Source organism: Meriones unguiculatus, chromosome 17 (assembly GCF_030254825.1).
Source record: "Meriones unguiculatus strain TT.TT164.6M chromosome 17, Bangor_MerUng_6.1, whole genome shotgun sequence".
Taxonomy (NCBI): Eukaryota; Metazoa; Chordata; class Mammalia; order Rodentia; family Muridae; genus Meriones; species Meriones unguiculatus.
In genome coordinates this window covers 93,348,921-93,363,329 of record NC_083364.1, presented here as the reverse complement: position 1 = coordinate 93,363,329, position 14,409 = coordinate 93,348,921, and the positions used below count along the sequence as shown (strand labels likewise).

The 14,409-nt window shown below is 45.3% G+C and overlaps 1 protein-coding gene across 1 annotated transcript in view; it reads right to left on the bottom strand.

The window, feature by feature from the left end:
• Positions 1-14,409, bottom strand: part of Ifnar2 (interferon alpha and beta receptor subunit 2) — a 31,187-nt gene that overhangs the window by 4,873 nt on the left and 11,905 nt on the right. Inside the window, exons 3-8 of the mRNA XM_021628583.2 lie at positions 13,373-13,414; positions 12,423-12,546; positions 10,294-10,463; positions 7,387-7,553; positions 5,220-5,385; positions 902-1,029 (exon numbers count right to left, since the gene is read on the bottom strand). Of these exons, the coding sequence (XP_021484258.1) occupies positions 902-1,029; positions 5,220-5,385; positions 7,387-7,553; positions 10,294-10,463; positions 12,423-12,546; positions 13,373-13,414 (797 nt within the window). The remainder of the gene's footprint in view (positions 1-901; positions 1,030-5,219; positions 5,386-7,386; positions 7,554-10,293; positions 10,464-12,422; positions 12,547-13,372; positions 13,415-14,409) is intronic.

The following is a 14,409-nucleotide window of genomic DNA, read 5'->3' as shown; positions in this document are numbered from 1 at the left end:
ATGCATAGATGTAATAATTAATGAAAAAAGAGGCCATGGGTTTTAAAGGGAGAAAGAGCAAGTATATTGTAGGATTTGGAGGAAGGAAGGAAGGGAAAGGAGAAATGATGTAATTATAACCTCAAAAATTAAAAACGAGTTTTAAAAAAAAACCATTAGCTATATTTTTGAGAAGATATGTGAAGTTGAATAGAAAAAAAATCAAATAATTTTAATAAAAAGAAAACATGTTTTATTCACATAAAAAAAACCAAAACACCAAAGTTTAAAGTGGGAAGGGCTGGCAAGATGGCTGGCAGTAAAAGCGACTGACAGCAAGACTGACCGGCTGAGCTCGGTCTTAATGGGCAGAGCAGAGAGCTGACTCCTCCTTAGAGTTGTCCCCCGACCTCCAAAAACACCGTGGGGAGGTGCTCCCTCCCCAGTCTCAGATAAATAAATGTTAGCTAAGTTTTTTTGTTTTGTTTTTTTAAGAGGGAGAAAGAATATGAAGTTGAGTGGGTAAGGAGGGGAAGGGTCTGGGAAGGGCTTAGATCCAGGAAAGAACTTGATGAAAGATACTGTAGGAAAATATCAAAGACTGAATTAAAAAAAATTAAATAAGAACTTAAGCCTGGGAGCCATTAAGAAAGACACCCGAAGTCACCATATGACTTCCCCATAATGCATACATGAACAAATACCTACCACAGAGGGGAAAGGAGGGGAGGGAAAGCTCACGGGAGAGAGAATACGCAAAGAGAAAGTATAAAATGCCAAACACATTTGAGACTTGGAAGGATGACAAAGAATCTAGAACATCCAGGATAACTGATGCTTTTGAAAGATGAGATTCTTTCCTGCAAACATATGTCTGTAACAAAAATTATTAAGTGAAAATAAAGATAGAAAAACTACATACCAAGGCATTGGGGAAATTGTTTTTTAAGCATATATAACCAATCCGTTTCAGTATTGTGATGGTGCTTATGAAAACCGTCACTATCAAGCACCCAGTAATTATTCCTATAGTGGCAGATTCTGATGAGCCTGTTGATGAAAAGATAAATGACTTTATTCAAAAGAAATGCAGTGCATGGTCACGGGTGGGGCACACTCAGTGGTGTCAGAAGCTAATGAGAGGGAGCAAAAGTGTGAAAAAAAATCACTAAATACCAAAGGATGGAAGCTAATTTAAGCGCATATATTTTAAACAAAATATATTTAGGTTTTCAAAGTAAAAAAAAAATACTTTATGTTTTATAATTGCAATAGAGTAGCTGCTAGCTGTCTGTGGCTTTTTAAATTTTAACAATCAAAACTGGACAGAAGTAGAAAGCCCATGGCAGGCACAGCTTGGGGGGGGGCGGGGCTTCAGACAGAAGCCAGTCTGGAAAGCAGATGGGGCCATCCTGAGGCATGGCTTACCAAACCCTACCCTTGCCTTCCAGGAACTTCTGTAAACCTCTCCTCAAGCTTCGTCTTGGAGTTCTACCTGTGGGGAAAGTAGCTGCTTCCCCAGGTCCGGCTGGGCACAGATGCAGTGAGTCGCTGTGGGCAAAGCTCTCTTAAATTTCCAAAAAGTTCTATGTTAGTATGAGCCCCATACCCAGCGCTTTGGGGAAAAACAGACAGGACAGCAAAAGGGACTAAAAGTGAATCGCATACTGAATGAAGCCTTTGGAAAGGCGAAGGAACAAAGGGCTAGCTCAGAAAGACCCCAGCACTGGCAGTGGGTGCTGATTTTGGAACCCAAGTCTCCTGCCCATGAAGAGCAAATGGTGGGGATCCTCCCATCTGTGAAAGGCCTGGAACCAGGTGTAAGCTCAGAGGCACAGCTTTCAGAAGCACAGTCTTTACACACTTCCTAAGAAGGGAGAGGCAAACCCACATAAGCCCGGCTGAGGCTACGGGGAGACTCGCAGTGCTGCATGGATCCACCCACGTTTCTAGACTAAATGGGGCAGTGTGGGGAAGGCTCAGCAGATGCGCTACAAAGCACATTTTTCAAATTGCGTCAGCAAGCTAGAGCAATGCTTCTCAGACAGTGACAATTGCCGTCAGGGCCAGAGGTTATGACTTGAAGATTTTGTGTTTGGTTTTAGCTTAGTTGTAACTTAAAATACAACCTCTAGGATTGTGGCTGATTATTTGTGAATGTTATCATTGTAGATCATCTTCCTAGAAGAGGGGTTATAGGTTATTTTGGGAAGGGGAAACCAGCTTGGTGGCTTCAAATCTTGGCCTTGGGTGCGCCTTGCATTTCTTATGAAACCCCAGGCAGCGGGGATAGTGTTTTATGCTGGCTGTTCTCCGCAGCAGAGCTTTCTTTCCAGCAAGTCCCCCTGGGTGAGAACCGCTGGGATGGCTGCGGTACCTTGATCCCCACTTTGTGGCACACCTGTGTTCCTCTTACATTCTCAGTCAGATCTGCTCAAGTCCCACCAGGGTCCCCATCCCTCCTCCTGGCTGTTAAAGCCCTACCTCATCTAGATTCCATCTTCTTTGACCTAAACTAGTACGGAACCTCCTTTTCTCACTTCTCTTCTGAAAACCACAGCAGGTAAGTGCTGCTTCCGGGCCTTCCTTAGTCAGAACCCAACAAACAGAATTCCCTCTCTGCTATATCTGTGAGACCTATTTGCTTGGCTCCTGTGATGTTCTTGCCTACAGAAGCAAGGCAGCAAACCCCAGCTCAGCTCAGATTGGCTCACAGTTCCGACGTTTGGGCGTCCAAAATGAGTTTCACTGGGATAAAGATTAGGCTGTTGGCAGGATGGCATCAGAGATTGGTCTCCATGCCTTTTTCTGTGCCGGAGACCCTCCTTCATCCTCAGAGCCAGCTGCTCGGCAGCTCCCAGTCTCTCAGCGTCTGACCTGTGCTCCCATTGTCACTGTCCCCTGCCTCCTTTCCTTGGGCTCCCGGGCACCACCCAGCCCACTGAGAAGGGGCTGGGTGGTGCCATGCTGGGTGCTGGGTGGTGCATGTCGTAGGACGTGCTTGGGTCACCAGGCTCTGCCTTATGCACAGAGTAATGCTGTCATGACAGGAATGGGGAAGATAGTGCGAATGTGGCCTTGGCCTAAAACAGCCTGCCACCTCCCCTCTGCGACCTGTGAGATATCCCACAATGCTATCGAGGGCTCCTCATTTCAGTTTCCAGCCTCCAGGTGTAGGAGAAAGAAATCTCTCTCTTTTTACATATAAAGCTATCTACTTGGGCCATTTCTATTATTGCAGCAGAAAAGGACTAGGGCAGCCATGGTAGCTGGGTCTCTAAGGGAGCAGCAAGACAGCTTCGCAATGAGGGCTGAGCACGGACATGCACTGCCTTCTAGTCTGGCCCTCCTGACTTTACGACATTAAGTCTCCTGCCGTGGCCAAGGACTTGGCTAGTCCTGGGTAATCCCTGGACGTGGGGACTTGCTGCTCCTCCGGGATGGTGGACATACTGACGTTCTCGGGAGGGGATGCGGCTGACATCATCTGCACCTTTATCTTAAACAGTCACAGAAGTCCCCGAGTTCTGTGAAACACATCATCCAATCATTGGACCTGACAGGAATTTTTGGAGTTTTTGATTTTGTAGCCAACCTGGACAGGAGTCCATGTAGGCTGAAGACCTTAAACTTTTGGCTAGCATCTGAAGCGGGGGGATGTCTTGTGGAAACAGACCCTCATCCTGCCCAGTCTGCTCTGACTCCAAGTAACGGGTTGGAGATGAGCTGAAGGACTGGCTACTTGTACCTAAGAGATCTGGCATCAGACACAAAGGAGCCGACCTGTTTGGGGCTTATGTTAACAGTTCTGTAAGAGCTATACCCCACAGAGACTGCAACCCAACCTAAGCTAAGGCTGGCCTTGGGCTTCCTTTAAGTTTGTGCATGTTTAGGCTTTGAGAGACACTAGAGCATGAAGGTTGCACTGCTGTCAGGGGCCCCTTGGTGCCAAGCCCTAGTTAGTGCAGCTTCTAAACACCCCCCAACCCCCAAGTCATTTTTAATAGTTACCCTGGCTACATGTGGCAGACTGCCTAACACAAGAAATTTAAAGTGACAGCATTTGCTTTGGCTCATAGTTTCAGAGAGTGTCCATCCTGACAGGGAGGGCAGGGGGGGAGGAGCACAGCCTGGTGGCTGGAGTGTGTTCTGGAAGCTGTTCAAGTGGTGGACACTTGAACAAGGAAGCAGGGAGCGTGTGCACAGCAGGGCCAGGGGTAGTATGTCCTTCAGAGGCTAGTCCCATTCCCAGTGACCTCCTTCACTCAGTTAGGTCCAACCTCCCAAAGATCAGAAAGACCCAAAATGGCGCCACCATTGGCTGGAGGTCAAGAGCTCAAATCATGAGCCCATCTGTAGAGGATAGTTAAAGTTTGAATCATCTCTTCATTTCCTTGCAAATCCAAACTTAATTTTACTCTAGTGAATGACAATGTTTAGGAGCCTGTCTTTGGGGCTGAGATTTTTAGAAAGCCATCTTTGAAGGGGATTTTTTTGAAGCCTTTCTCTCTTAGTGGCACAGCTGAAGAGCTAGTGACTCTCTGAGAAATAGGGAGATGCCTAAATTCTGCTGCCCTCCTGTCTGCTTCTCTTATCTGAGGTGGTGCCTTGCTGTGTCACCCAGGCTGGCTCAAAACTCACGACACAGCCTCAAACTCATGATGACCCTGCCTTTTCTCCCGAGGGCTGGAGTAGAGAGCCAACCCCATGCTCCCTTGCCAGTGCTCCCTTGTCCTGGCCTCACGGTTCCTCAGAAAAGGGCTGGAGTCACAGGATCGGCTGTTCCAGTGTCTCTGTAACAGGAAGGCTTTCTGCCCTCACCAGTGCCACCTCCTCTCTGCCGACAAGGCCCCCTTCCTATACACGAAGAACCACTATTTTTAGGACTCATGCCCACGGCCACAGTTTCCAACCTGCATCTTCCCAGGCTTTTAGTGCCAGGACTTTCAAGCAACTTCCAGTCTTCCAGCACTTGGCACAAACAATGGCCAAGGGGCACAGAGTACTGTATTTAACCCAGATTTCCTTGGCTGAAAGTGCTGCAGGGTCCGACCTTCTCAGGCAGACACTGACTATTCTTACAGCAGGACGAGACATTAGACAGACCAGTAGAAACAGCTCTGTGACGTGCATTTATTGGAAGAAGTACATTTAGCAGACTAGAACTTGAGATTTTTTTTCCCTCTTTCAAAAGGTTTTCCATCAAAATAAAAGTGCAAATTTTAAAAACCTAGCCATACCTGATTCCTGGCCAGGCTGAAGGAGGGTGCATTTTAAGGGAGACTTTATTGTGGCTTTCTGTCCTGAAACTTCAAAATAAACAGATACACAATAGTTTGTCTTCGGAAGCAAGTCTCTAAGGATGTAGGTGAAGTTCCCAACAACATTATTTATTTTGACCTTGTGCTGTAGAAAGGAAGCACACACAGGAACACAAACAAATCAGTTGAGACTTTGGTGAGAGGTGAGCCCTAAAGATTCCATTTTTAAAAATCCTGACTAGGTTTTAAAATACCAGAGGCTTACCTAGGTTTATGTCACTAGAAGCACACGATTTATCACCAAACCACTTATTTATACGTATGTACACATATTTAAAACCACAACACCTGGCCTACCAGACCAGCTTATGGATCAGAAGAAAAAGGCCCAAAGGGGAATGAAGGTTTCCATGATGTCATTTCTACAATACTATCTTCTTTCCATAGCCCCGCCTGTACCCTAAACAATAATTTTGTAAAAAGCATTATTTTATAATTTCTCAAGTGCATTCTCAGCAGCAGTTTTATAGGCTGGGCCTCCTAGCTGCACAAGCTAGGCCCCCTTCTCAAAAGAAGGAGGGGTCGCTAAACAGATGGGCAAACAGCTCCAAAAAGAACAAGGCATGTCTGGAAGGGAGCAGTGACGAACGAAAGGGGGCAGGGATGGACAGTCCAGCAATGAAGCTCTCAGAGGAAGAGCATGAACCAGGCTCCCTGAGCCTTGCACACACCCAGAACAGCAAAGGACAGTTCCACTGGCAAAGGCCGCCAACAAGTGGTTGCCCTGTTTCTGTCTGGATGAGGCTGAGTTGTCTTCCAGAGGTTCCTGTGCTGAAATGGAGTCCACTGTGTGCTGAATGTTAACTGGGTGTTGAGAGGTGGGGCCTTTGGGAGCTAATTGCGATGAGTTTGGGTCCTCAAAGTGGAGCCCCATAACTAATCCCTGGGGGCTCAAAAAGAAAAATACCTCTGAACACACACACACACACACACACACACACACACACACACACACTCACGTCCTGTTTGCTTCCTGTCATATTCTGTGAGGCCTCAGGACTCAGTCAGTGAGAGGGACATCAATAAATGTCATCTCTTAGCCTTGAGTTCCGAAGCTGAAGTGAAAGTAACCCTTTTCTTGCTAAAGTATGCAGCCACAGGTATTTCCTGACAGTAACAGCAAAAGGACTGAGACACTCTTCTTTCTGTGTCTGTGCTACACTGTCCACTCCCTGTCTCTGGTCCCAGCCAAGGGCACCGTCGTCTATGCTCTTGAAATGGCATGAACGCTCTAAGATGCTCAGCCAAGATTCCACTAACTCTCACCTTCCCTGGAACACTCCCCCTGCAGCTGTGCTCGCTATTGTCTCTCCCATCTTAGCAACTCCCTTCTGCAGCTGCTGCAGCTGTGGAAGAAAGGCTCTGGAGAATGAGCCCAGCAGTGCTTTCCCTGACCCCAGCCAACCAGGCTTCGCCATGACTCACCAAAGCACTGTTTTCAAAGGAGTCTCTCGTTACCTCCAGACATGGGCGCTACACCACCGCCACGGTCTCCTGAACGCCATTCTGGGACCTCACATTTAACATATCCTAACTGAGCTTCATCCAGAGTTCTCATGATTTTGGTTAATGGCAACTGCAACTTTTCTCTACCACAATGTAGAGTCCATTTCTAAAAACACATGTAGCTCTGGAGGGCACATTACCAACTGGCCAGGCCACTCCCCCTGAGGCCTGGGTTACACCAATGGCCTCTTTTATTTCATGATCTAATTTGATTTAAAGATCAGCTGTCTGTAATAAAGAAGATGCCTACTGTCTATAGTTTTCATCCTACAGTGTTGTTATTAGCCTAATAAACACACATCACTTTAGAAACAATGTTGCTACAAAAGGTTTGAACGTGAACAAGCATGGCTGAAATGCATCAGTAGATGACTGACCTCCTTTTCCCTCTTCCCCCTTTCTGTCACTGCCCCCCTCTCTCTGCAATGCTGGGTGCTGAACATGATGGCAAGCACTTTGCCGCTGAGCAACATCCTCATGCAGCCCTTCTCTGGCCTCACATGGTTCTGGAAAAGGTTGAGCAATACACCCACTGCCAGCTGGGCCTAGTTTTGACCTGAACACGAGCGACCACTTATACCTTGTTAATGCCATCCTCCATCTGTTCTTCGATGACAAACGATCTATAACTTGGCATTTCCCATAGGTTATCCCCAAATATCTTGGGAGTAACAGGTGGAAATTTCACCACCACATTTATGTGATCTGTAGAGCCCGCAATCTCAAATTCCGGAGGCTCCAGACGAACTGCGTGGAGACAGAAGGAGAAATGAGTGGCCGTCGGCCCTTACCACGATAGTGTGTACGCTTTCTTCTGCTGTCAGGCGCACTGGCATTGCTTTCAGAGAAGGGCTGATTCTGTCGAATGGGCTTCTAGTTCTGGCGGGAAAGCCTTGCTCGGATTTACTAGTGAAAATGGAGACTACAAAAGTGGAGGGGTCATTCACATTCCCGGGACGTTCAGATGCGTGTCAACAGCATTCCCAATTCTTAAGCTGTATGCTAGACACAAAGCTTCAGGTGGCTTATCTTCGGGATTCAGCAGGACTACATAATAATAATAAACAACCGCTGACGATACAGGCAGAGAATTTGCTTTGACTATAACCAACTTTTCTATGCTAGCACATATAAACATGTACATATTCTTAAGTAGTAACTGGGTATCTACGAAGTTACATACACAGATGCATGTTTACAAACACACACACACTGGAATCAGGTCCTTCCGACCCACAGGGTTTTGTTTTTGTTTATGTTATAATTTCACTTTACCTTTCTTTAAAAAGCAAAATAAAAGTGAGTTTTCCCTGCACAGTCCAGGCTGGCCTTGAACTTACGACCTCCTACGCTGGTTCTTCAGTACTGGGATTATAAGCATGTGCCACCATGCCTGGCTCACTTAACTATATTTCGAAAACAAATTAACACATATGTATCTAGCTTGAGGGTTAGAAAACCAGGCATCATGGGTTAGATTTTGGCACAACCTACAATCTCACATATTTTTTTCTTTTGGATGATTTTGCTTGTTTTTCAGGGATCTCAAAGGAAAACATGAAGAACAACACAGGACAGAGATTGTATGTGGCACATAAAGTCTACAGTGTTTCCTCTCTGGTCTTTACGGAGTACCACTGACCCCTGACTAACTTCATAATTTTCCATGCTGAATTTAAATCCTGTGTTCTTGTGCCCCCAATTGATTCACTATTTTGAACAAATAGATTATCTGCAGTAGTTCTGGACAGAATCAATGCATCATTCAGTCTTCTTGGAGCTAAATCTTTGCATTTGTCCCTAGCCATTATTTTTAAATTATGCATATTTGTATATATTTGTGGAAATATGTGCACATAAGTGCATTTGCCTATAGAGGCCAGAAGGGGGCAGCAGATCCTTGAAGCTGGAATTACAGGTGGTTGTGAGCTGCCCCATGTGGGTGCTGGAACCAAACTCTGACCCTCTGTAGAAGCACTGTGTACTCTTCTGCAGAGTCTCGCTCCAGTCTTCTTGGTCATTTCTTTATAACAAATTATTAAAGAAGAATTTTGGGTTAGAGTGGTCACATGGTAAAGGTTTTAAATTTTGTTCGCTCCATATTTGATGGAAATACGCCTACTACTTTAAAGGATTTTTGCTTTTTGCATTTTACTTTTTTTGTTGTTGTTGCCCTTTGAAACAGGGTTTCTGTATAGCCTTGCCTGTCTTGGGCTCGCTTCATAGACTAGGCTGGCCTTGAACTCATGGAGATCCTGCCTCTGCCTCCCCAAGTACTGGGATTACAGGAAGGTGCCACTCTGCCCAGCTCTGTGTTTTTTTACATTTTTATTTTATTTTATTTTATGTGTGTGCATACATACATATGTCAGGGGCCAATTTTTGGGAATCATCTCTCTCTCTGCCATGTGGGTTCTGAATTTAGGCTGTCAATTCTGGTGGCAAGTGCCTTTACCCGCTGACTTACCTTGCTGGCTTATGTTACCTTTTTTTTTTAACTACATTTCTGGACCCATGCAGAAGAACTGTGTCAAAGCATGATGTCTGTGTGGTTTTTGTTTGTTTGTTTGTGTTTTAGTCCTGAGGGTTTTGTTTTGTGTTGTTGACACAACGTCTTGCTATATGGTCTTGGCTCACTTGCTACTCTCTGCGTAGCCTAGGCTGACCTCAAATCTGTGGCCTTCCTGCCTCAGGCTCATGGGCGCTGGGATTACAGGTGTGCACCACCATACCTGGTGACCTTAGGTTTTAGTATCTTTTTCATATGAATCATTTGGGTCATGAAAAATACTTATTGTTTTAGTATGTATTCTTTATCATGACCTACAAATTGTGCTTCAGTTTCTTTGTGTACATGTACAGATGTGAATGTGGAGCCAAAGCCTGCACATCTCTGGGGTCATCTCCTAAGATCTGAATCCCAGGTCATGGTTCGGGCACATTTATCATTTTTCCAAGTATGTATGTGTGCACACATCTACTTGGTCTGCAAGAGTGTGCTGAAACCAAAGCATTAATGTGGAAACCAGTTAGAAATCTAGAAATTGAGGCGATGGAGAGATGGCTCAGCGGTTAAGAGCACTGGCCGTTCTTTTAAAGGTCCTGAGTTCAATTCCCATCACCACACGGTGGCTCATAACCATCTATTGTGAGAATTGGTACCCTCTTCTGGTGTGTCAGTGTACATGCAGGCAGAATACTGTATACAAAATAAATAAATGAATAAATAAATAAATAAAGCATAAAAAATCCTCCCCACTTTCTGTCTGGCTGTAAATCAAACAGGAAGAAAAAAAAACAAACCCGTGACAGTTAGTGTTGAAAAGCTGCCTTACACAGGTGCTGAACAAAAATCTCACAAGTCTAGGCTATGAACCTACTTTTCAGATCAGAAAGCTGAGGCTCTGGGCAACCGCTCTCAAGCCAAACACCTTCCCTTTTTGTCACGAATCACTGATGAGTTTGGGAGACACAGTCACCCACTCACCGTCTAAGTATGAGACAGAGCCTGAACACTGGCTTGTCACGGAGTCCCCTCTGTACACCAAGATGATGACGGCATAGTTCTCAGTGACGTCACTCCACTCGTCTGTCACATCACACGATGACTCCTTAATATCTGTACAGTTCTTAACAACCTTCACTTCTTCTGGTTTGCTTTGAAGGGAGAAAGAGACGAAAAAGGAAATGCTGATGCATGTGTGATGGGAACTCACGCCTCATTCCTCACTTCCTTTATGGTGTTGCCAGACGCTTCACAACTACGTTATTTAAAATTGAACATGTTAGACTCTCTATGCCCCACACTTTTAATCTCCTCTGGATCTTTTTTCCTTATGGCTCACCTGCAGCTGCTACTGTATCTTTATTTGTTTAATGGTGTCCCCAGCTTCTTTCTGAATATCTGTGCCTCGAGGGGAGGCTCAGGGATTGAATCTACTGCATGCATACAAGCATGGATGGATGGATGGATGAACAACGCTGGGCCTGGGCTTTCCTGGCCTTGGCCCCAGCCCTCCCTCTCTCCCTAGGATAATATGACTGCTTTTCCCTGAGACCTCTCTCTCTGGCTGAAGGTCACATAGTTCAGTCTTAAGGCAGAACTGTGTTAGTTTAGGGATAACCTCAGATTCTCCAAGCTTGGGGAAGGAAGTGAGTTGGTTAGTTTTAACTGTCAACAGGAGGTAGGGAATAGAGCCAAGGGCTGAAGAATTATCTAGATGTCTGCCTCGGGCATGTCTGTAGTGACTATCATGACTGTTAACTGTGGTTGGACGACCCACCCCAAAGTGGGTCCACTATCTCCTGGGCTGGGTGTTGGGCTGGGTGAGTAGGGAAAGCTAGTTCGCTGATTAGCTTAAAGCGAGCAAGCAAGGACTCGTGCGATTATTCTCTGTGCTCATGACTGATGGCTGGAGTTCCTGCCTTGACTTCCCTCAACAATGGACTGTGGTCTGGAACTACAATTCAAATAAAGCCCTTTCTTTCCCAAGCTCCTTTCAGACAGGGCATGAAATTAGAACAGGTAGGCCACAGATATGTGTGGTCATCAAGCAGAGAAAAACTAAGACATGGAAGCAGAAAGCAGAATTCACAAGAGCCCCTTGCCCTCTCCTGGTCACACACACACACACACACACACACACACACACACACACACACACGTCCTTTTCTTGAATATATATATTCAAGAAGGACATTTCAGACCAGGGTACAGTGCTTACATGTACACTCTCTCCAAAGAGCTACTTGAGCAAAGCAGAGACTTAGAAAGGTGGCTGTTGACTGGGGGAGAAGAGGGTCGATTTCTTCTTCACTCCTCATAGCAATCCTTACCCAGAGACAAAAACTCTGAGCTAAATATGAAGCTGTTTGGTGACCAAATGACTTTGGACACAAGCTTGTCAACCAGGGCGTTCTGGAGTATAACTTATCTTCATGAGTAAAGAAACACAGACACAAACCGTCAATACGGTCAACAGACCTTTCAGCCCTATAGGAAGTGGGACCTTTAAAGGTCAGAGTGACTGAAGAGGAAAACTGTAAACTGCAAAGATTTGGCTTTGGTTATAAACACAAGCTTTGCCCCAGAATAGCTTTGGGTTATTAAAGAATTTAAATTAATTATGAAAGGATAGGTGTTTTGACATTGGCCTTTTAAGTTTCCGAATTAAAAAGAAAAAAATTCAAGACAGAGAGCTGGAAGGTGGCTGAGTCAGTAAAGGGCTTGCTTAGCCAGCATGAGGACCCGAGTTTGATTCCCAGCATCCACATGGAAAGAGGGCATAGAGGCTTGTGCCTATAATCCTAGCCCTGAAGAGCCCAAGACTGTCGGATCCCTGGGGCTTGCTGGTCAGCTTAGCTAGCAAAACCCTCAATCCCAGTGAGAGAGCTGTCTCCAAAAATAAGGTGGAGAGGGACTGAAGAAGACGGCTATGCCAACCTCTGGCCTTTGTGCACACGTGCGCATGTAACCACTCGATATACAGCCCCCCAAAACATAAACTGACTGAAAAAATTCTGGGACAGGAAGTATGTATGTTAAGGGGAGAAGTCACATAATAGGAAGAAAGATAAGAACACATTCAGTAAGAGGAAGAAAAAATGCCAACCAACCTCATGATTGTGTAATTAAATGTATAGTGAGTTGCTGGGATGGATTTGTTTTTTAATTCCCACGATAAAATTAGCCGGAAATTTCGAAATGCCAGGTTTGTAGTGCAAAGTTCTTCTGGATACTCTAGAAAGAATAGCAAGTAAAAGGAGAAACCAATGAAATCTGGAGCTCAGGATTGCTCTTTCCCTCAGGAGCTCAGGCCCACATGTCCCCCAGAGAAGCCCTCGGAGAAGCCTTCTGGCGTCTCAAAAATACAGGAAGCCACTGGACATGGGAAATGAAGTAATTCAGCTAATTGGTGGCAACATATTGTCACAGCCCAAAAGCTAACCAACAGGAACTTTGGCAGTCTGTAAACTCTGGACAAAAGGCTTCTCCAAATAAATATCATCAATTGCATAGTTCTCAAAACCAAAATACTAAAGCCCATCCTGAGCCAGGGGTGCCCATCTTCATCCTCTTCCTTTCTCCTCTCCCAACTGGTCTGTAAACTGCCCCAGCAATTTAACCTTTGCTCTCCCTCCCTCTCTCCCTCTCCTCAGCTCAATACCCCACTGCTCTTTTTTTATTCCCCTGCTCACACAAAGGAGGAAGAATTTTAGTTACAGAAATTTATTTTCCTTTACCTGACATCAATATATAGAAGATTAGAAATTAAAGAGAAATTGTATCTGGACCATGTTCTGTTTCTTCAGTCTTTCATTAGTGGGATTAATGCCTTTAAGAGGTTTTCTCAATGATCACTATTGTGTTTTTTCCTTATGATAGTTTTGGGAGTCAAGTAACGAGAGCCACAGTTAAAACAATCTCAGCTCCTCTTAGGGACAAAGGATTCCAATAAACTGGTCAGCATATCTAGGGTCAGAAATCCAACCTTCCCTTTCCCTGTGTGCTAGCCCAACACTTTGATCCTTAAATTAAATTTAGTCAAGATCAGAACAATTCTTACCATCAAAAGCAGATGATGGACCAAACTGTAGGCTTATGTACACTAGGAAGAAGAAAAATGAGTTACAACAAGGTTTGTTCTGGGCTCAAATTATTGACATCACTCTAAATGTAAGAGCCTTTGACACCCACGCATCGAGATTTTCTTGCACTAACAAAAATAAAAAATACCGTGGAGAAAGGTTCTTGGACTATGTTGGCAATGCCAGCACGTGTGGTCTGAAGGTGGCTTTCAGGACAAATGTAAAGTGAGGCCTCTGGAACCTGCCTGGCATGAATAGCAAGGGCTGGGTGGGCTGAGGGAGAGTCTGAGAAGCAGCTGTCTACACGAAAAATTTCCCAGAACACAAACAAGCACGCTTTTAATCAACACACTTTAAAGGTGTTGACAAGAGCAGCAGATGAAGAGAGGCTACTGTGATGGGAATTAGTCAGGGTCATCCCCCTGGAGCAGGTACAGGTAAGAAGGGGCATTTATTTCCTGATGCTGCAAGGGCTGAAGGGGAGTGAGGTTCCAGCACTCTACAGAAGAGGGAGACCACAGGTGGTCTCATCATCCATGGATACCTACACCGAGACAATCGTCCTAATCACGGATTCCCTAAGGACAAATTATGGGACAGATGATATGGTGGAATTAAAAGAGTCACGAGGAAGGAAAAAAAAACAGAATTGTAGAAAAGGGAACGGTTAAAAATAGGCACAATGCATAAACGAAGGTCAGGGATGGATTTCCAGTTTAGCGTCCACGGAAAGAGATGAAGGGTTTGTCTGATCCAATCTCTGCTGCAGACTACACTGGGCGTGGAGGGCTGTCACGCTTTGAATCTGAAGCAAGGCTGCTTCCCTAACATGATGTGCCTCATGTTGCTCTGGCCTAAAATTAACACGCAGACACCCATGGGATGCCTGGTGCTGGTCATGCTGATCTGGGTCCTCCAGCTCCGGATACTGGTATGCTGGCCCCCTTTGAGGCTTGGATAATGATGAAAAGATGCCGATCTGGGTCTTCTACCAGCCTCTGGGAGGTAGCACTTA